Source organism: Ctenocephalides felis, unplaced genomic scaffold (genome assembly GCF_003426905.1).
Source record: "Ctenocephalides felis isolate EL2017-DRISC unplaced genomic scaffold, ASM342690v1 CF-g0.4_SCAFFOLD_01604, whole genome shotgun sequence".
In the NCBI taxonomy this organism is placed as follows: domain Eukaryota; kingdom Metazoa; phylum Arthropoda; class Insecta; order Siphonaptera; family Pulicidae; genus Ctenocephalides; species Ctenocephalides felis.
Window position 1 is genome coordinate 56765698 of NW_020537758.1, and position 23646 is coordinate 56789343.

General features: G+C 30.1%; 2 protein-coding genes, 1 long non-coding RNA gene and 1 pseudogene across 3 annotated transcripts; 2 read left to right on the top strand and 2 right to left on the bottom strand.

Annotated features, from left to right (window-relative positions):
• Nucleotides 1-920: 920 nt before the first annotated feature.
• LOC113373050 lies at nt 921-1849 on the top strand (the record flags this gene model as incomplete). The annotated part of the gene is given in 4 exon segments (XM_026613386.1): nt 921-969; nt 1036-1179; nt 1245-1559; nt 1678-1849. Coding segments are annotated over 3 exon segments (501 nt in total). The 3' UTR covers nt 1842-1849.
• Nucleotides 1850-6358: 4509 nt separating this feature from the next.
• Nucleotides 6359-10505, bottom strand: LOC113373964 (1,5-anhydro-D-fructose reductase-like). Its single transcript, XM_026614227.1, has 5 exons — nt 10369-10505; nt 7790-7931; nt 7069-7255; nt 6775-6991; nt 6359-6515 (listed from the first exon to the last, which is right to left on the bottom strand). The coding sequence occupies exons 1-5, from the start codon at nt 10503-10505 to the stop codon at nt 6359-6361; spliced, it is 840 nt and encodes a 279-aa protein (XP_026470012.1).
• Nucleotides 10506-12941: 2436 nt separating this feature from the next.
• Nucleotides 12942-21091, bottom strand: LOC113373965 (annotated as a pseudogene).
• Nucleotides 21092-22460: 1369 nt separating this feature from the next.
• Nucleotides 22461-23085, top strand: LOC113374068. Its single transcript, XR_003366944.1, has 3 exons — nt 22461-22715; nt 22788-22920; nt 22991-23085. It is a non-coding gene; the product is annotated as an uncharacterized LOC113374068 (long non-coding RNA).
• Nucleotides 23086-23646: the final 561 nt, after the last annotated feature.

Below are 23646 nucleotides of genomic sequence, written 5' to 3' on the forward strand. Positions count from 1 at the left end.
AAGGTTAATTTCTTTACAGCAAGAGACGCGAGTTTTTTTTAATCTCATTTGCTTTTAGTTTCATTCCATTTGAGCCTTTATCACTTTTATTGTTTAATTTACTTTACTCATTTAGATTCTTAACTTTAGTTTAATCACTTAGATTCTTAACTTTAGTTTAATTGCTTACATTTTTAACTTTACTTAAATCGCTTACATTCTTAACTTTACTATTATCATAGATTCTTCACTTTACTTTAATCACTTACATTATTTACTTTACTTTAATCACTTTAGGGAACACTTAGATTATTCACTTAACTTTATCATTTTAGGGTATATCACTTTAGTTATAAGCTTAGTTTTATTCACTTTTTACAGATTAGCACTTAGGTTAGGTTATTCTTTTAATTTCATTCATTGTTTAGGGTATATAGCTTTGCTTATTCACTATTTTAAGGTATAGCACTTACGTTTCATTACTCAATTGTTCACATAATAATACGTTTCATTATTTCATTTCTTATGGATATTACAACTAGTAAAACCTGTTTGTACTGTTCTACAGTATGTAAAACAAACAGTTCTTTGTATCGGCATATTAGGGCCAAACATGGGAAAGAACCCATGCATTCGATCGAACTTTTGAATGCAATTATTGCAGTAAGGCTCTGCATTCAACATATGCTTTGAAAAAACATATAATACACTTTCATCCTACCATTCCTCTTCAACCATCTGCTCCCAATTCTGTTCTAGCCACTGACACTCACTCATCAAATTCTTCTTCACATATTCAAACATACAACACCTACTTCAATAATTTCCGCATCAACCCTAGAACATCTGTCGCCCTTCATTCCTATGCTGCCTCCATTTCACTGACACCATCAACTTCTACCAACATCATCAACTCCATTGCCACAGACTCCATTGCCACACAATCCACTTCTTGCACCAGTGTTCAACAGCAGATAAACTATATTTCAGGTATGTGTGCCAAACATGTTATTAAACAATGATGCAGCAAACAGTAATAATATTATGTTTTAATAGATACCCCAAGGAAGTCTAGGATCTTGTGCCCCCTTGAGAATTGTCAAAGGGTGTTTTGCAGATACAATGGCTTACAACAACATATCGAGGTTGATCACACCATCCATATCGAGCATGAAGAAATGACATTTTCTTCTTTTAATGGTTTGTTTATTTCCGATCATAGACTTTGTCAATGCACTTTTCTATTATTTGGTATTTTTATATAGATTTTCAATCATGGAAAAATAAAATTGAGCAGAGAGATATTACTCGATATGTAATAGATAAGTCTGGATACAAAATTAAAGATGGGAACAAAATTATATTTTACGATTGCCACCGCTCATATAGTTGCAATAAAAAGAAAAAAGGGAAAATTTCAAGGGCATCCAAAAAAATCGGAAAGGCGTGTCCCTCTCGAATCCGTACTACGCATTATAGTGATGGTGTAATTAAAGCCATTCACTGGAAGACGCATGTGGGACACGAGAATCTTGCAAAATATATTCCACTGGACCAACATTTGCAAAAGATAATTAAAGGTACATTTATACATTACATTACTGTGTATTAATTTAGGAACACATACTTATGTATACATTTAAATGTATGAATTATTGATTTATTAATATCATAAAAATAATATTATAATTTTTACAGATAAAATTCTAGCAGGAGTTGCAGATGATGTTATTATAAGCAGTATACGTAGTGCTGCACATGATAATATGCTACCCCACAGGGCTTCCTTGATTACAAGAAAGGATATATGGTACATCAAGAAATGTGTTTCACCAATTTCTAATGTGAATAACATTTATTAACAGCTATATTGTGGAGATAGTTTTAAATTATAATCATACATATTTCTTTTCAGTTATGGTAGTAGGTTTTAAATTGTAAATATGATATTTATTGTTACATTATGGTAATAGGTTTTAAATTGTAAATATGATATTTATTGTTACATTATGGTAATAGATTTTAAATTATCAATATGATTTATTTATTGTTACTTTAAGGTAATAGGTTTTAAATTGTAAATATGATATTCATTGTTACATTATGGTAATACGTTTTGAACTGTCGATATATTTTTAATTTATTATTACATTTTAGTAATAGATTTTTAATTGTAAATATGATTTATTTATTATTACATTTTATAGTGATAGGTTTCAAATTGTGAATATTTGATTTCTTTATTATAACATTACTAATAATAAGTTTTGAATCGTAAAGAATTGTGTTTGACTGGTATGTGGTTGTGTGTTATACTGGTATGTGGTACAATTTGTTCTAATTTTCTTTCATGCCATGCTTTACTCACTAATATTAACATTGTGTAACTAGCAACTACTATTGCTTTCCCAATAAAAACACTATATTTAAGTATAATTGCACACTAGGCGTCCTTATCAGTTTTTAGATAGAAATATATATGGTTCAAATAAAGCATACTCACTAGTGGGGCGCATTGCATCGTGCCTTAAGGCAAATTGGTGGAACCTACCTGGAACTATTTTTGTTTAAAAAGAAAAACATTTTTGAAAAAAAATTACTTTAAATAAACTAGATTTTTGAGAAACTATAAATTTTTGACAAAAATTTACTTTTTTAGAAAAAAATGTTTTCTTTATTTTGAAATATTTTGGAAATTCTTAACTTTTTATCGAAATATCGAAGCGCGTAAGCGCCGCGTCGCCGTCTAACGGAAACATTAAACAAAATTTATACTTATTGTTAAAATCTCTATAAAATATCTAATAATTTGATGTGCATAATGTGTAATGATCATTTTTGACCACCAAAGGGCTAGACCTGCCTATGCCAAAAACTAATCAGCACGTCTCCTTATCAATACGAATCGAATGTTTTTTGAATTATTCAAATCGCTTCATCCGTGTTCTCGAAATCGTCGACGAAAATTTGTATCCGCACACACCACATACATCCATTTTTCCTAATGTATGCCGAAATGTTCAGAAACCTCTTAAACATAAAGATATATAAAAATTTTCATTTACAATTTTTTTTGCATTACTATAACTTACCCTACGGCATTCCCTACGGGAAGTTAATGATTCCATTGCTAACAAAACCATATATTGGCGATGTATGGCATCGTGCCTTAAGGCAAATTGCTGGAACTTTCGTAATGTAACCAAATATTCGAGGATTAGTAAATATTTTCAAATAAATTATTATAAATGCTGTAAAATTGTCTAATAAAAATTGAATTGCATAGTTAAAATTTCAACAATAATTAATTAATTAATCATTTTAAGTATATACATAAGTGATTTTTAAAACTTTAGCCATATAATTAAAATCCGAATTATTCTCGACATAAAAAAAGCGGTTTCAGAGATCTAGTGAAAAAAGTAAAAAAAGTGCCATTTGGCGGTCAAAAATAGCTAAACCGATTTGTATTATTCAAAAAGCATGACAACGCTGGTAGTACTGTACTGCTAAACCGATTTGATAAAGAGACGTGCTGATTAGTTTTTTGCATAAGCTGGCCTAGTCGTTTAGGAGATACGAGCAAAAAGTTTAGAAAATGGCAATTAGGTTTTGTGAGAGAAGTGTATTGACGTATTGATAAATTGATTGAGATCCAGTAAAAAAAAGCTTTAAAAAATGCTATTTGGCGGTCGAAAATCAAATATTTTGACAGTATGTATCAACTGACATAAATGGGTATCAAAAGCTTTTAAAAAATTTCAAAATTTTCAAAAAATAAATTTTAATTTCAATTTTCAAATAAAATAGTATCAATATTTGCGAAATATCAAAAAACAATCTAAACAAACACATTTCTCATTTCTTTGCTTTTAACCATTTTAAACTACTAATTTATAATTAGCACTTCCAGAAATTTGTCTTTAGGCGCGATACATGTAGCACTAGTTTTTTTTATTGCTATTTATATAAGAAATTCATATATTTCGCCTTGAGGCCAGTTGCATGAACTTTCCGATACGTGTAAATAATCGACTATATCAACAAGAATTAGAATTTCTTATTTAGATAAAATATTCAACTGTTTATTTAGAAAATAAAGATTTCTATTATTAAAAACTACTTTCAATTGATCTTTGAAAAATATATCAGTATATATGTAAGTCGATTTTTGATCTTTCGTCGACGTTTTCATAAGAACGGTTGGACTGACTTCAAAATTTTAAATGCCATTTGATGTATCTATAAGGACTATCATTTGCGCGACGATCGGCCGAGCCATTTCTTTGTAATTGGCAGAAAAGTGTAAAGTTTTATGTCCGCGTTTTAGGCCACAATCTTAAATTGATTTTAAAAATTTAAATTGTTCGAAAGATATTAGTTGGGTATCGCGTTGATTAGTTTTTGGTAAAAATCAGCTTAGTCGTGTCTTCGTAATTAAATATTAAACAAAATTTTTTTGACGATTCTGATAAAACTTTGTATATCGATAGATGACGTAATCTGGTTGAATTATAAAAATTCATCGAAGTTTAGAATTTCGCCCAGCGTTGGACGATTCTAATCAGAATCTTTTTTTTAAATTTTGAAAAAATGCCTTCCCCGAAAACTAATCCTTTCTTCGCTCTCCCAACACAAGCAAAATGTTTTTTTGAATCATTCAAATTCATTCAAATTCATTCATACATACATTCAAATCAGATGCTCCGTTTTCTCCAAAACTAATTTTTTAGCACTTTTTGTATTTCCCAAGCGGGTGCATCTTCTTTGCCAAAAACTAACCAGCAAGCCTCATCGTCAACACAAATCGTATGTATTTTGAATAAATCTAATCGGATTTCTTATTATCACAAAAATCGAATGCTCATTTTAAGATCGAATTTGCTCCGTTGATCCAAAACGACTGGACACGTCTTTGCCAAAAACTGTACAGCACATAACCCCATGATTGAGAATCAAATATGTTTTGAATCATTCAAACCGGTTGATTCGTGCGCCGGAAAATGTAGACAAAAAATTGTATTCATACATACGCACATACACACATGCCCACACACGCACACACACAACACATACGTACATCAATTTTTTGTAAAGTATGCCAAAATATTTAGAACCTTTTGAAACATAAAGATATGCAAAAATTTTCATCTTCGCTTTTGGGACGATTACTATACAGCATGATTCCCAACTGATATCTTTAAAAAAAGTTTTTAATATCGCAAAATCTGTGAAAAAATTTTTGCGAAGCCGTTGACAAATGTTTTTTCACTTTGCCGAAAAAAAAATTAAAAATTGACCTTTCTTTAAAAAATTCACGCAAAAGTATTTAAAAAACGACAAAAGAGAATTACAAAAATAATGTTAATATAAATGCGTTCCCATTTTTGCCATGGATCGATTAGGCCTCCGATTCAGGGTCAGGCCAAGTAAGTGAAGCTTCAGCTTCGAGTGCTATCTTTACCATAGCTCCTTTCTTATATAGCATCAGCCCAGCAACAATATTGAATAGAACTTTCAGCAACCCTTGTTTCTGTATGGATGGGGTTAGGAAAATATATTGGGGCGTATACGTGGACAAATTAATACAGTTTCCATTATTTTCAAAATTGTGTGAATGCGTGCCAGATCATACGTCGATGTTGTCTGTATTTGGTCTATGGAAACCAAACATCTATGAAGAAATAGTACAAATGTTATAGTGGCATCTGCTCATTTTGTCCACACGTTAAAGATAAAACCTTGTGCAATGATGATGTATGGTATCTCATAGCTTATTTGACCTATGTAGCTTTCTTTCTATGGGGCTACCTAAGACAAAGAGTGAACACTAGCCATTATAATGCCTTAAAAAAGCAGATATTGCCTAATTGTATGTATAGCAAACTTTATCTGGGATATTATTTCTAACAAATCAAATAAAATATTGTAAACATAAAGCAAAAATCTCTTGTTTAATGTCCTCGTTTATTAATTACTGTTCTTGTAAATACATCCATTATTCATGCCGGAACCAATACTATTCCAAATCAATTTAAAGCGAGTGATAAAACAGCCTCCTGGTCGCTTCAAATGTACAAAATGTACACTTACCAAAGCCTTTCACATGGAAGTTTTATATTCGTTTTGATTTAAATTTGGACATGACATCATCCAAAATGAGTAAAATTTGTAGTACAACGAACTGTATGCGTTTTATTAAATATCAAAATTAATTCTTCGATTTAAGAATGGTATCAATAAAGTACTTTTAGAATAAAGAATTTTCAAATGGATGATATTTATGCCCCGAAGCGCTAAAAGATATTTAAATAATTAATATGCAATGCCATGATATTTAAATAATTGATATGCAATATTATATATTGAGATAAACTTACTATTCCATCGTAAATATTCGTTCATTTCTATTTAAATTGTCAATCTTTTCCATATCCTCTGGGCATAGTTCAAAATCAAAAACTTTAAAATTGGTAGCAACATGTTCTTTATTTGATGATTTGGGAATGACAATATTACCGCATTGCAAACTCCATCTGAAAATTTAGGTTTAAATAATGATGTCTAAAATATAATTTAGAAATACTGATTTATTTTACGTTAGATTATCAACATATGTTTCAATATAATAGTTTATGAAAAATTTATGTTAAATTGATCAAATTTTTTTTAGAACAAACATGTTGCGAAATCGATAGTGGAGTATCACAAATCTGATTGTTGACAAATTATATAATTTGTCACAATTAATTAATAATATTTATTCAGATTTATCTAGTTTTCTTATTGAAATACCTTAAACAAATTTGTGCAGGAGACTTTTCTAATTCCTTTGCTCTTTCGATAAGCCATTTGTTCTGAAGAAGCTTTGTAGTATGTTGCAACATACCATGGTTATTTGATATTCTTGCTGGTGAACCCAATGGACTATAAGCAGTGGTTATGATGTTAAGACCTTTGCAAAACCTTTGCAAACATTTCTGGTTTATATATGGATTAAGTTCAATCTGAAGTTAATAATTTAAATATTATCATATTGTTGTAGGAAAAATACAGATTAATAATTTGGTTAGTCATAACTTTCCTGATTTGTAACAGGTTTAATGTTGCAATTTTTTAACAATCTCTTCAATTGGTTTGAATTAAAGTTTGAAACACCTATATTCGAAGCTAAACCGTTATGATATAAATTTTCCATTTCATTCCATGTGTCTAAATAGTCAACATCAGAAAATTGCACCTTTTTACCAACAATAGGTCGAAGTTTTTTACCTTCCTAAAAATCGTTAAGTTATTAATATCATTGCAGTTAAGTTAATATTATTATTTTATTGCATTATTTTGAAGTCAGCCGATAAGTAATGGAAAGAAATTGTCTAAATATTCTAAACAACTTGTTCCTGAGTTTTATCTTGAACCCACATTTTAGATAATTCAAAAGTGAATTATCTAAAAACGAAAAGTCGTTTTTTTGAGCAAAAATAATTTTTATCGTTTTTCCTAATTTTCTTGCTAGAGTACTATCAAGTATGTTTTGGAAAACTTGCTATATGGACCTGCTGCGTGTTATGTGATTTGCTTGGTTGCGATGCGAGCGTTTGACAGTAATATATGTTGGTGCCATAGAACTATCAGATCAATGCATAGATCAAAAATACAGAAAATAATATTATTACACGTAATACAACACGGGCCAATATATTATTTAGATAACTGATTGGTATTTCATATCCTCACTCGAAACAATATTTAATTTAGTTAAGTGAATTGTGTTTTGTAATAAATAAATGATATGTCATAGAGAACTTACCTTGAATGCCATTGGCCAATGCATTAAATATAAATCAACATAATCTAACTGCAAATTTTCTAAGCTCTCTAGCAGTGAAGTTCTAACTAAATCCGGTCGATGAAATGTGTTCCAAAGTTTACTTGTTATGTATAATTCTTCCCTGGAAAATGGTAAAAACAAGTACAAAGGTAAGTTCACCATTCACAAAGCATTGAGGAATTGATGTTAATAGCCAAATATAGTTAATATACGGACATATACAGGTATTTTATATGAATCATCTAAACTTTATATTATAGTCTATAAGTAATAATTCTTCTTGTTTCTAATATTATATAATTTGGCAATTTTTCACAATATTTTCAAAAAATACGAAACAAAAAGGACATGTTTATCTAGCGACATCAACTTTCCATGTTTCCTAATTATGACTAATTGTAAGTCAAAAGAATGCAATCTTACTCTACCATTGAACAAGTTAAAGCATTGAGTCATTAATAGTGCATCAGATAACTCGGATATTTGTATCTTTATTTTTGTCTCGGAAATAAGGATGTTCCAGACCACCAATTCGGTTTCCAGAAAAGGCATTCCACTATCCAACAGTGTCACCAACATTTGTTAGTCAAATAAATGAAACACTGGAATCCAAGAAATACTGCTGTGTTTTTTAATTTTAAACAATTCTTAGTCTATCTATTCTGAGCCGATTTATCGATGAAATATCATGAGAACTTTTCCTCCTATTTGATCAACAGATATGTTATTACAAAAGCAATACAGCTTTGTAAAATACGTTCACAATTGATGCCGGTGTACCCCAAAGTAGTGCTATGGGATCTTGTCTTTATAACTTATTTACTTGCTTGCTTATTCTATTACTGCAACATTCGGCGGCGACATAGCCATTCCTGCCAGCCACACTAGACCTTCACATGCAACAATCAAACGAATTGTTTAACATCAAGAAACACAGCAGAATAGCATTTTTTGGATTCCAGTGTTTCATTTATTTCACATACAACCTTCACAATTGTAAAATCTACGATTCTTCGATACCACCATAGAAAAATTGACAAACAAGCAGAGAGTTATCATCAATGAATCTATTTCAACCACACTTTTACTAAAGCATAAAATATTAGTCTATAAAACTATAATTATTCCAATCTGGAGTTATGGTAGTCAACTTTAGGGCAGCGTTCAGCCTTGCCAATCAAAAGTAAAAACTCACTACTAAAGCATAGAAAATCACACAATTTTCACCGTTTCGGCTCAGTTTAAAGACGGTTAATGTACAGTTTTATTTTGAATGGCCTGTGAAAATCACAAAAAAATCCGATTAGATCGGGTGAGAGCGCTGGCCATGTTATGTCACTGCAATGTGGAAGAATGCGGCCGGGTGACATATGATTTCACGTGATCTGTGGGAAGTCGCCTCATATTGTTAAAACCATATCTCACAATTTTGGACTGCTCCAAATTAGGTCGCATAAAGGCCTGTAAGATATTAACATAACGAGCGAATATTTCTGTAAGTCTTACTATTCTCTTCAAAAAAGTATGGTTACTATCAGTGCTGGATTTACAGTAGGGGCAGTCGGGGCTACTGCCCAGAGCGGCAAATTTTCGACGGCGACAAAATTTGGATAGTGAAAAAAAAGTTCTATACAATATAATTAACTCATTTTCTTAATAACATTTTTTTTATTTCAAGAAATATAATTAGCAAAACATAATACGATTGCAATGCAAAATTTGGCAATTTTAAATAATATAAAGATTCGTAAACGAGCTGAAAGTTTAAGAAAAATATGTTCTTCAGACTCCGAGCACTCTCAAGATGACGAATTTGTGCACTTACAAGTTTATAGCGCCAAAAACATTAACTAGTGACGCATGGCATTGTGCCCTAAGGCAAGTTACCGAAACTTTCCGTGCTGGAAATTACATTTTATAAAGAGCTTTAAAATTTTTTGAAAAATGAAAAAAATTGAATATAAAAAACCTTTTTTTATATTTTGAATGTTTTTGAAAATTATGAGCTTTTAATTATTAAATTTATTAAAATTGAATTTTATTTGAATGATAAGGATTCATATTGATAACGAGACGTGCTGATTGGTCAAAACAGGTCTAAATGTTTCGAAAACACGGGCCGAAATGCCAAAAATGATAATTCAGTTTTTCAGAAAGTGAACGTCCAATAACATTTATAAATTCTAGCGGTTTCGGTAATCCAATAAAAAACATTCGAGATTTAAAAATACACTTGGCGGTCAAAAGTGATCATTTGACATATGCACATTAAATTATCAGATATTTTAATAAAAAGTATTTTTGTTTACATTTCTATGGGTTCTGTAACATTGTTTATCCGTTATACTGCGACGCGACGCTTACGCGCTTCTGTATTTTTAGCTGAGCTCTTATATTATGTCTATAAAATATAATTGAAAACATTTAATATTGCTGTATATTCAAGTAGTATATATTACGGTACTGCAATACTGCGGTACGGCCATGGTACGACAATTTGCCTTAAGGTACGATACCATACACCACTAGTTTACTAAATATTTAAACAAACAGTGTACCTTTTCACCTTGCCTTCCTTGATTTTACTTTTAATGCCTTGGCCCACTTCGTCCTCATTTTGATAAACATATGCTGTATCGAAATGTCGGTATCCAACATCAATTGCATATTTCACAATTTCTGAAGTATTGGTCATCTAAAATAATTATCATTATGATTTCTTCGTAAACTTTAAGCTAAATAATCAGCTCAATAATATTTAAAACTAGTTGGTATTGGTATTTTGCCTTGAGGCAAGTTACATGAACTTCTCGATATGTGTAAATAATCAACTTAATCAATAAAAATTAAATTAATTTACGAGTGATTAGAAGGATTCCGAGTGGATTTATTACACATAATTGAAAACAAACGAACACGTTAACTCGGAGTGTTTTCTAAAGAATAATTTTCAAAAATCAATCATTTTTATATAAATGAACCAGTCTCCATAAGACTTTATTGGTTTAGTATGTTCATTAAGACCAGGTACTCTACCGTTATACCAAGTAAATCGTCTAATTTTAATTTTAAATATTGTTAACAATAAATACTCATTTTCTCAAATTTTGAATTTTTAAAATTAAACTACTTATCGTTAGCTCTTAATATTTCAGTAAGTTGTATATGACCATGATATATATCGCGAAAAAAAGTTTCATAAAAATTGTCTTAATTTTTTTTTTCAACAGTTAGTTACAAGAAAACGGCTCGGTAGATTTTCACCTAAAACTGATCGGTATCATTCCCAATTAATATCTTTCGAACGGTTTTTAAATTTTCGATATCGATTCGGTAGTATGAGCTTAAATGTGGACGAAAAGTTCAACACATTTTTCCAAATTACAAAGAAACGGCTCGACCGATCGTAACACAAAACTGACAAACGATAGTACTCATTGAAATACATCAAATGGCTTTTAAATTTCTAAAATCGGTTCAGGCGTTTTTGAGAAAACGTCGATGAAAGGTCTAATTTTGACAAATGCCAAAAAAACGATACCAATTTTTGCAAACTTTGACGAATTTTTAAAGCTAAACGAGTTGTCGAAGGGTGGTAATATTTTAGTATGATCTAGAAGACTATGGTGTCTACCGTCAAAAAAATAATAAGAAAAATCGTAGAAAAAAAATTTTTTTAACACTTTATTACAAGAAAACGGCCCGGTCGATCTTTACCAAAAACTAATCAGATCCCAACCAATATCTTTCGAACGGTTTTTAAATTTTAAAAATCGATTCAGAATTGCGGGCTAAAACGTGGACGAAAAATTTTTCACTTTCTCCAATTTACAAAGAAACGGCTTAGCTGATTGTCGCGTAAAATTGATAAACGATAGTTTATCAATTTTACCATATGGCTTTTAAATTTTTGAAATTGGTCCAACCGTTTTTGAGAAAACGTCAATTTACGACAAAAAGTCTGTTCGCGCACACACACACACACATACACACATACACACACACATACTTTTTCCAAGTTTGGTCTGATTCGATTCAGAATGGCTTGAAAAGTCGAGAAAACATAAAATTAGCGAATCGTATTTTTTTATGAAAACATAAACTTCTCCTTCGGGAAGTTAAAAATGAAATTATAGAAAATATCCAAATAATTATTATCTAGTTTAATTTTGTACTCAAAATGTGTTGCAAAGAAATCGATTAATATAGACCTAGATAAACGTTATTAATAGTTAATTATTAGTTATTTTATTAATAGTAAAATTAGTTATGATAGTATCTGCTCTTAAATTAAATACAATAAAATTAAAATATAATGATTAACATAGAGGATTATAGAAGAATGTGAAAGAAAATATATCTAATCATGAGACAACTCGCTGAGAAATGAAAATTACCTGGTATGTTCCAAGCCCAAACCTAGGAAAATAATTGCCATTGTAAAACTGTAAGAAGTAAGTTGGGTCAAAATCGGAATAGATACTAGAAACCTGAAATTAATGGTTAAACTCAAAATAAATTCAAGAATAAAAACAATTGATTTTGATAATAATAATAAATTAGTTTTGATAATGATTTAACAATAACATCTTTCGCATCACCTTCGCATATCTGAAAGGTGTAAATTTCATAATTTTGTTAAATAAAAATAGTGTTGAAAAGATCAATGAAAATAATTTGACATGTCCAAATAAACTTCAATTTTTTAAAAAAACAAATGCATTTTAAACTCTTTCAATCATTACGACAAAAATTCAAATTCACTTGTTATTTTTCCCACTAGACGAAATAATATAATACAGAAAAGTAATTAAATTAAATTGTTAAAAAAAACATCATCTCTTCTTGCACTTTTCGCTTCTAAATTTAAATCAAAAGTAAATATTTCGAGATACGGTTATTAATATTTTTAATTTATTTTAACACATTCACATTCTAATTATCATTTAAATATGAAAATCCTAAAAATCTTATATATAAGATTATAACTTTTAAATAAAAATTTTGATATTATAACAAAGATAAAAATAGTAATTTTTAATTATGAATATTTATATTGTTCAGAAAAAGTCTCTTAATATCCACATCATCAATTTATGTCCTTCTTGTAATGAAATTTATCCAACAATTTCTAAAATTTTGCACATTCGAACGGATGATGTTCATGTCCAAAGGCTCTGAAATAGAAAGTTAATCAAATGACACTGATAGTAAAAAGGGCTCATTTTAAACGCAAATACTTACTCTTTTATCATAAACAACCTATTATCTATATTCATTTTGTTAAACTGTTCCATGTCGTCTTTGTTTAACTCGAAATCAAAAATATTAAAATTACTGGTAACATGCTCTTTGTTAGAAGATTTAGGTATGACAATATTTCCACATTGATAGCTCCATCTTAAATATTACATTGTTAATAAACATTAACAAAATATCTTTCTAATTTATTGAAAACAATATCTATAATTACCTTAAACTAAGTTGAGCAGGAGTTTTCTTCAATTCTTTTGCTCTTTTAGTGATCCATTGGTCTTTAAGGATTTCTTTATCTCCAGACTTTGCCCACTCCCTTCCTGGTGATCCTAGTGGACTATACGCAGTAATTATGATTTGATGGCATTTACAAAATTCCCGTAAACATTTTTGATTCAAATAGGGGTGTACTTCAACCTTTAGAATAATTACAGCAAAAATATGCAATTTCAATTAAATGTTAATAGCATTGCATAAATATATATTTCGCATTTGCATTTTACCTGATTAGTAACGGGTTTGACTTTGCTATGTTTTATTAACCTCTCCAATTGCATTGAATTAAAATTAGAAACTCCAATATTAGTAGCCAAACCTTCATGATATGCCATTTCCATTTCTTTCCATGTATCTAAGTAATCGACGTCAGAAAATTGCAACTTCTTATCAATAAACGGAAACAGACTTCGGCCTTCCTAAAAAATGCGAACTATGAGAATATATTATATTAAAAATAGGTAAAATGGCAGGAAAGATACATTTTATTATATTTTGATCCATTGCAAATAGACTTCATGAAATACTATGTTGTTAAGAGTTAAGTCAGCCAATACATTTCAATTTTGGAAATTAATTTATCTTCTACCGTCTAAAGTAGAATAGGAAAATATAATTCTAGAATAACTATAATTTGCAAAATAATTAGTTCTATATTCACTACATTAATTTCAAAATCAGATAAGAGTAAACTAATCAATAATATATTACATATACATCATAAAATATGAGTAGACTCAATTGAAATTCTTAATATTTGAAAGCGAAAATGTGAATTATTGCAAAAACGGCTAAATTAGGCCTAACAGATCAACATATTTATAATATATTATCTTTATTATAGTCACAGCATTAAAGCCAATGATTTTTCATATTTATTACAGCTTGATATAGAGCTGGGTTGGTGCTAGCTCATGATTACGCCACGACTAGAGCTTACTACACCGGGATTCCGGTATTCCGGGTAATTTGAATCCGGTATACCATTACCGGCATTGATATATAAATACCGGTATTTCGGTATTATCACAATTTTGTTGAAAATTGAACTTACGCTATATACTTTACACATACCGAGCCGAGTATGACAACTTCGACGAAATGATTGTTTATATTTTACGCCTGAAACCTAATGAATAGGACTTGTTAATAAAAATTATTATGCATCCACGTGCATCGTCATCATATTTTATTCTTTATCAATAGTTTTTAAACATAATATACAATAAACGCGATATAATTGTTTATATCTTCCTATAAATCATGCATATTTATTCATTATTTTATCAAATCAAAAAATCACTATATCAAATATTAATTCATGCCAAGTAATAAATAATCAATAATAAGATTGGTCTCGGTGGATGACATCTTTCTTTGCTTTTTTGGTGGCTGGTCTAATTTGTACTAAAATTGATGATGAAAATATGATTGTATACGTTTTTCAAGAGCATATTTTAATGAACAAAACATAAGTTACTAATTATATTTTTTGTTTCCTTAAATATATAATTTTAGGCGAGACTATTATTTGTAAACTTTAGCAAAGAAGTCAATATATATTTTATCACTTACGCGGTTTTTTGTATCTACTTATTTACCCCTAACTCCCTATGTCATAAAATAAATAATATGTAGTCATTTCAGGATAATTATAACTAGTAGTTTTTTTACAATCTAAAAATTACTAGCAGATATTAATACCGGTATCCCGGTGTTTAAAATTTCAAATATCGAATACTGGTATTTCAGATGTTTGTACGGTATTGAAAGCCCTAGAAACGTCTCACTCATAATAAAACAAATAGCAAATAAAAATTATATTACATCTCACTATTGATAATAAAATATTACTAACACATATTTTGCATTTTCATAAATAATCTACCGCACTCTTTTATTTTTTAGTCTTTATTGTAAATTTGTATGATTATTTCAAATGACTGTCTTTAATGATTCTCGGTTACGAGGCCTAACAAACCATACATATGTAATAATTATCCTATCAAAAAGAAAAGACGAACCATAAAAAAATAAAAATGATTTACAGTCATAATTTGGATAATATATATTTGGATAATAATAATCTTGTAATACAATCCCTGTATTAAAGCAGTGTGATCAGTTTTAATCTAGTTTGTTATTGATTTTCGATTTCAGAAATTTCAAGTTACCTTATATCCCATAGGCCAGTGAATCAAATACAAATCAAGATAATCTAACTTCAAATTCTTTAAAGTTTCCAATAGTGCAGGCCTCACTAAATCCGGTCGATGAAATGTATTCCAAAGTTTGCTAGTTATATACAAATCTTCTCTACAATATATTATCAAATAGTTAATTAACATTAATGAAGGCGATTTTATGACTAAAATTGATTATATTACTTTTTAATTTAATTAAAAAATAAATTAAAAATTTTAAAATGTTATGCATGTTTGAATTCGATAAAGCAAACGTAAATTAATGACTATTGATTGTTGAACACATTTACATTTTATTGAACTGAATACATTTTTAGACATCGGTTTAGTACAAAAATATTTCATAATTTATTTTCGAAGCCTTTTTTGTAGAATTTTCTATTCGCAAATATACTTTAAATTACTTTTCATGTTTTACTGGTTTCATGGTTTAGTCTGTCTCAACAATATTATAAGTATAAAACACTTGCGCCAAACCAAATTTAAAAATGTGTTTCCTCGAAGCATCTAATAGCATATCTTTTGCGAATAATCTCCATTTCGACAGTAGGTAATGCACAAATTATACATTTTTTATACCAGTGTTCAAGTATTTCAACTACCCAGGTTATTGCATACCTTTTTACTTTGTTATCTCTAATTTTGCTCCTAATTCCACGCCCAACTTCCTCTTCGTTCTGGTAAATATAAGCGCAGTCGAAATGTCGATATCCAACATCAATAGCGTGTTTAATAATTGCTGATGCTCCAGACATCTGAATCAGAATAATAAAATATGCAAAGTTTAATATTAAATTATTTTTGGCTTCCCGCAGGGTAAGATATAGTAATCGTCCAAAAATCGAAAATAAAAATATTTGCATATCTTCACGTTTCAGAGCTTTACATTATAAAAAATGGATGTGCGTGTCTGTTTTATTTGGGTATAACTTTTCGTACACGATTTCGGGAGCACGGTTCAAAAAAACATTTGATTCCTACTGATGGGGAGACATGATGATTAGTTTTTGGCAAAGACAGGTCCAGCCATTTCGGAGATACAGAGCAAAGAGTGTAGATAATATAAATTAGGTTTCTGAGAGAACAGACCATTCGATTTTGAATGTTTCAAAAAACATTCAGTTTATAATGATGGGAAGAAGTGGTGTTTAGTTTTTGGCAAAGACAGGTCCTGCTGTTTCAAAGATACGGAGCTAAATGTGCAAAAAATTGTAGTTTTTGGGAGAATTTATTTTGAAATTTCAATTTTTTTTATTATCAAAAATATTTTTTGAAGTAAAACTTCTTTAGGCGCGACTAGGGTGTAAATCCGTACAAATGCAACGGAAGTGCGTTAAGGCAGATAAGATAAGGTAAGAGTGCCAAAGACTTGTCATTCGCTCTCGGTGATATCATTTCTATACAGGTCGATTGTGATTAGTCGTCGCATATGTGAATAGAGATCTGTCGTTGTATGCGTACTGCTGTCAACGTTGTATGCGTACCAATATTAATAAGGAAATCGGCATAGATAAATAACCATTTTAAAGTTACATCGTAGTGCAAATCTTGATTTAATGAAAAATGCCTGAATCAGAAGAATATTTTACCCTGTTCCCCGTAAATAATTATAATAAAAATAATAAAACAAATGCAGCGTTTGCACCGTGTATGAAACATAAGTTTATTGAAATAATTTCTATATTATTCGGAGTTTCTATAAATCTTTGAAGTTATTGAAAAGGAAAATATTTTTAGGCAAAACTGATATTACAGTTGTTCAAAGAATAAGATTATATCGCCAGCGAAAAAGTAAAAAAACTTCCATCAGTCAATAAATGTATGTTAATTTTAATGAAGTTCTTCAAACACAATTTTTACATGATGAGCGAAGTTGCAAAAACAATATTTGTTTAGGCGTTGTTTAATATAATGCACTGTGTGAACGAATATTATAGAATTTATTAATCAGCAATTACTCCATTCCTCTAATGAAGGTTCATTTCTAAATGCTAGTTACAATGACAAACCGATCATGTCATATTTGAAGAATGACATTACCCACATAGCACGCGTCGAACCGCGGTCGCACCGCTTTAGCCGATTTTGAACCCGCTAGGTTAACATCGATCAAAACTGGCACATTATTTGACCGTCAGTGGGTTTATCTGAAATTTGACCTTTCTGGTTCAACCAGGTTTAACCAAATAGGTTCATTTTTGGTCCAGACTTATGACGCATGCGCGATAGATAGTGCGCATGCGCAGTAGGTAGTGCGCATACGTAGACGTATATCGAGCAAGATGCCAGGTAGATGAGCGCCATTTTAAATTCGCGCTTGGCTTGGTTTATTTATACGTGATTTTGTTGATTTATTTTTCTAAAAGAAACTCCATATAAATATGTCGACTAGAAAGTTTCGCAAATCTATTGGCTTTGTGACAGACCGACATTTTAGAAGGAGGGTGAAGTGGGAATTCGAAAGAATAACCGCGGAAAAAAAGAAAGAATTGACTCTTTCCAGTGTAAATGATAGTGCTGTTCATCATGTTGAAATTTCAACAAGTGTCAGTACTCAGGATGATTTTGGAATGCAATTTAATGATCATCACGATCAAGGTAATTATAAATTAAATTTTATCTAATTATTTAATAGTGAAGATAATAGAAAAATATGTAAATAATTTAGTTTTAGCATGTAATCAGAATGATTTTGGAGCGACATCTTCTCATGAATATGATAATCAAGGTAATTATGAATTTAATTATATATAATTATTTAATAATAATGATGTTTTAAAAATTAATATATATTTCAGGCTCTGATTCTGAGGAGAGCCTCAATGGAGAGGTTATACCAGAAGTCTTTGATGTAAAGCAATTTTTAGCAGAATGGGCTGTTACATACCAGGTTCCTTATAATGCTGTATCGGCACTGCTTAAGGGTTTAAAAAAGCATGATTGTTTTAAAGATTTACCAGCAGACTCCCGAACAATTTTAAAGACGAGAAGGATAGCAGTATCGAAAGTTATGAACCCAGGAGAATATATTCATTTTGGATTGTTAACTGGTTTGAAAGATTCTATTGATAGATTGAAGTTAAATTCTTCTATCATTGAATTAGGAATTAATGTTGATGGTTTGCCTATATCAAGTTCCTCGAATATGTCTGCATGGCCTATATTGTGCACCATTATTCCTACTAAATATATCTTTATCATAGGACTCTACTGCGGGATTGAGAAACCTAAAGATTCGAATGAGTTTTTAGGTGACTTTGTTGATGAGGCGATTGGCATAGTGAATGAGGGTTTCGATCACAACGGAAGTCATTATGAGACTCGAATTAAATATTTTGTTTGTGATACTCCTGCAAAATCATTTATTCTGAAAACAAAAGGACACAGGATATTATAGCTGTTCAAAATGCCTTGTTCAAGGTTCTTATATTAATCGTAGAATTTGTTTTCCAGAAATGCAATCACCTGCAAGAACTGATGAGCATTTTAGAATCTTACAAGATGAAGACTACCATAATGGCTATACAAGATTGCTTGAAATACCTCATGTTGGTTTAGTTAGCAACGTACCCCTTGATTATATGCATTTGATTTGTTTAGGTGCTGTTAGAAGAATGTTGTTGCAGTGGACTGAAGGAGATCTTCCGATTCGCTTACCATATGTAAAAGTTAATGAAATTTCAAACTCTCTATGCAGGTTGAGACGTTACATACCTAAGGAGTTTGCTAGAAGACCTCGATCTTTGAAATATGTAAAATCCTGTAAAGCTACAGAATTCAGACAATTTTTATTATATAGTGGTCCACTGGTTTTGAAATCGCACATTTCATTTGACTTTTATATGAATTTTTTAACACTGCATGTGGCTATTAAAATTATGCTGAGCAACTACTGCATTATTTTGTTAAGGGTTTTATGTTATTATATGGAGAACATAATGTTAGTCATAATATTCATAACATATTGCATTTAGCAAATGATACAAGAAGCTTTGGTAATCTGGATTCATTCAGTGCATTTAAATTTGAAAACTACATGCAGGTGTTGAAAAAATTTATACGAAAGTCAGATAAACCAGTGCAGCAAATTTACAAGAGGTATTTCGAGGTAAAAGAGCACTTTATAGATTGTAGTATTATAGTTAAGTTTTTCATTGTATTATTTTGTTAGGTTTATTGTATTATTTTATTAGTTTAAGTTTATTATATACTTGTATATTGTAAGATTTTCATATAATATCATTTTGATAAAATATTACAATAAAATGCTTCGATCTTTATTTTTTCCATGAAAATAAATATTATTTTAATCTAGAATTGCATTTTTAATTCATTAAATATTTATTTCAGATTTAATTCAATAAAAAAAAAATTATTCACGTTCCATTTTTAACCCATTTGCCAAATTTGATCGAACGGTGTTCAACCCATTTACCAAATTTTTGACCTATTATCAAAATATTTTCAATGTGTGTGCCAAATTTTGACCCCCAATGAAACTTTTCTCAATCCATAATATATGCCAATAAGGTTGACTAATATCTCAACCGGGTTCGGACTTTAGGTTCATTTCTGTGCTAAGATTGACCTAAATACACGTATGTGGTGCGACCAAAATTTAACGGATCGACCTAAAAGTCGAACCACAGGTCGCCCCTCACTCGCACTTGTGCTATGTGGGTAATTACATTATTGTTTCTAAATATTATATATATTTTTAAATCTATTATAAATATATAATTTATAATTTATCATTATATAAATGTGTATAATAGTTGACACTAATAAATATGTTCATCACGAGTGTTACCATATTACTAATAAACATTATTCAAAATTGTTATATGATGTATTTATTTTTACTTAAATGCCACCTTGTACAGTAGCAAATAAGTTTTACTTCAATCGCATGTAAACTTTACGCGCACTCTTTTTTTGTACATCAAAAAGAAATTGTATATATAAGAGAACTAACGAAAATGGTCCGGCGCCAAATTTACAGTCTTTTCCTTGCAGTTGGCAGTGATAAACGGTCAGCAACGTTTACCATGTATGTAAGACATTTTTTTAGATGTTTCAATAAATTTCATTGAAATTATATTTGATAGCATTTCCTCAAAACTAATTTTAATTTGTCGATCAGTCGATCATACAAATCATTCAAAGAAATATTCTAGTGACGATTCCCGGAGTGTGCGTCGGTCCTATAGTAACTGTCGATCCTTATGGACCAACGCCGGGCTCAACGTGTTAAATCTATGTACTTGCTAACTGTTTAGGCAATATGCAAGTAAGTATATATATATTTCTCATTCTAACATCTATCAAGTCTAAAAACTTAAATCTGAATACCTGATAGGTCCCGAGGCCAAATCTTGGAAAGTGATTGCCATTGTAAAACTGGAGAAAGAATTTTGGGTCAAATTTCGAAGATTGTTCACAAGCTGCCTAAAAATAGTATACTTCAGACATGTACCATATTTAACCTTTGAATTATTATCAATTGTTGTCCTACCTTTAAATATCTTATGTCTGAAATCTTCATTTTATGTTTTTAAATGCTTCGATGAATAAAATATAAAAATGTAATTAAAAAACAAAAATGTCAATAAAATGTAATAATATATTTAAAACAAATGCGTTATATTAATGACAGGCTTTAGTATGTATAAACTTTTCTAATTAAATTTTCCAGTCATTCAAAGGTACACAAATAATCTCAAAATTTATAGATATATCTATAAGTACATAAATAAAAATAGTACAAAATTTAAACATAATTTCTAGAATATTTTTTCAGAAAAATGTATAAAATTTATTGGGACACAAGCCAGAATTGTAAATTAAGATAATGTTTATTTAGTTAATATTAAAAGAAGTTAATATAATCAGAACAGACAATCCGCCTTCCAATAAGTTTTGGTTTCTCGACTTTTTTCTGGTTGAAACTTAAAACTTTGTAACCCGAAGTGAGTGTGTGTATATAGGTGTGCGAGCGTGTGTGTTCGATTTTAAGCCTTTGGGCGGCATTTGAAAAAAAATAATTTCGAGAATTCAAAAGTGATCTTATAAAACTCAAAATGCGCTCGCGTCGATTAGTTTTGCGAGACGATCGGCCAAGCGGTTTCATTAGAAATGGCATTAATGCAAAAGTTTTCTCCCACATTACAGCAACGTTATAGCATCAATTAGAAGTGGTGTGATTTTTTATTGATTTGATCATTTTGTGGCCGCCTTTTAGGTCGTCCAAGACCAAAATAAAGCGGCCAAGCCAAGTAAAAAAAAAGACCAAAATAAAACGGCCGAATTAAGAGACGGCTAAATTGAGAGTACGTTTAATCAGAAGGCGGTCGAAGTAAAATGCAGGCGATAGGCGGCCATATTAAAAGACGGCTGATAAAGTTTCTGTTTCCAAATAGTTTTAAATAAATTTATTAATGTAGCAATAAACTTGGTGTAAGTGGCCCTTTACCTAAAGGCAAGTTGCATGAACTTTCCGACATGAGTGAAAAATTGATAACTATAAGAAATCTATTAATTCATATAAATTTCCCAGACAGCACAAGACATGCCAGGGAATGTCCCACTTGTCCTCACAATCTCCTAATATCGCGATATCCTATGAATATCCTATGAATATGCAACGGGACGTCTCAAACCCAAAGGACTCGAGCAGGTATAACAAACGGTTCACGAACATGTCGCACTCATACGCGCACGGCTTGAGACCTCTAAACGCATATGTTTGTCCCTTTCTCTTTCGTCGCGTCGGCTGTAGGCTGTAGGCACGGAGCGTCCTTTAAGGTTTCAGCATTATCAATAGACGCTATATGTCATAGTTTTTGAGTAATTGAGTAATAATAGTGAAAATTTTATTTGTTTTATATAATTATATGAGCGTGTGTTATAAATAATTAATATTATTTATCAAAATACTCTAAAATTGAGTAATAATAGTGGAAATTTTATGTGTTCTATATAATTATATGTGCGTGTGTGTTACAAATATTGCAGCCGTGTTTGAAAGAGGATTGACAAAAAAGAGCATTGAAAGAGTTGGTTTTGAGGTTTGACTCGAACCATACTCAAAAGTTAAATTAAATATTTTTTGAAATGCTTTCTATTATGTTTGTTGGAGGAGCTTCAACTTGTGGATCAAAACACAATTGGTAATCAAAAGTTTATATAGATTTATTTTTATTTGTTAACTTTATCATATACTAAACAAACTTTCTCTTTAGATTTTGTATTTAGCCATCAGAGTCCAGCTATGAAAATCCATTTTTGATGATGGTTTGGCCAAAGAATTTTGCTAGGGACGAGGAAAGGGCAAAAATAAATTTTGTGATCTAGTGCCTTGCGATGTCATCACAGGTAATTTATATATCTTATACTTATGATGTGTTGTAAATTATGAATAAAACTAATATATAATTAATTCCAGGAATTGCTTTGAAAAATTTGCCGCATGAGACATAGTTTGCTGTTTTAGAGGCTGCAAAAAGCTGGCTGCGACGTGCCAATAAATATTATACAAGGTATTTCTGTGAGATGTGTACTATATGTTTCTCCTATTTACAAAAAAATCATGATTATTGACTGGTTAGTTGTATCAATGTTAGTGCAAAATTTGTGCTGTGTACACATTTTTAGATGTAAAAAACCAAGTTTAATATTCACTCGTAATGACATCAAATTGTGTCGATATATTTGGAATTAGAGATTATTTTATAAATCTCTGTCTATTTTGATTGATGTATCGCTCTTAAAGAACTTACTCATATATATATATATACATATATATGCATTTATTCATTTGTTTTCTATTTCAGGAGAGAAAATCAACCATAAACTAGGATTGAATGCCGAATTAATTATGTTTTTAATATTGTAAAATAAGTTATTTTGAATTAAAGTTGTATATATTAAATTTTGTTATAAAATTATCTCAGGATTTTGTTATTTTGTAATAAAAGTTTACTTTGTGAAATTGTGTTCTTTTATTTTATTTTTAATCCAAATTTATTTTTCATCTAAAAAGTAAAAAACAATTCCATAATTATATCCTATTCATGTCCGGTTTATGTCCGGAATATCCCG

Coding starts and splice junctions, on each gene's coding strand:
- LOC113373964 (XM_026614227.1), bottom strand. CDS start 10,505: ATGACCAATACTTCAGAAATTGTGAAATATGCAATTGATGTTGGATAC. Junction 7,932..10,368: donor AAGGAAGGCAAGGTGAAAAG/GTACACTGTTTG, acceptor ACCATTTTCCAG/GGAAGAATTATACATAACAA. Junction 6,992..7,068: donor CAACATTAAACCTGTTACAA/ATCAGGAAAGTT, acceptor TAAATTATTAAC/TTCAGATTGAACTTAATCCA.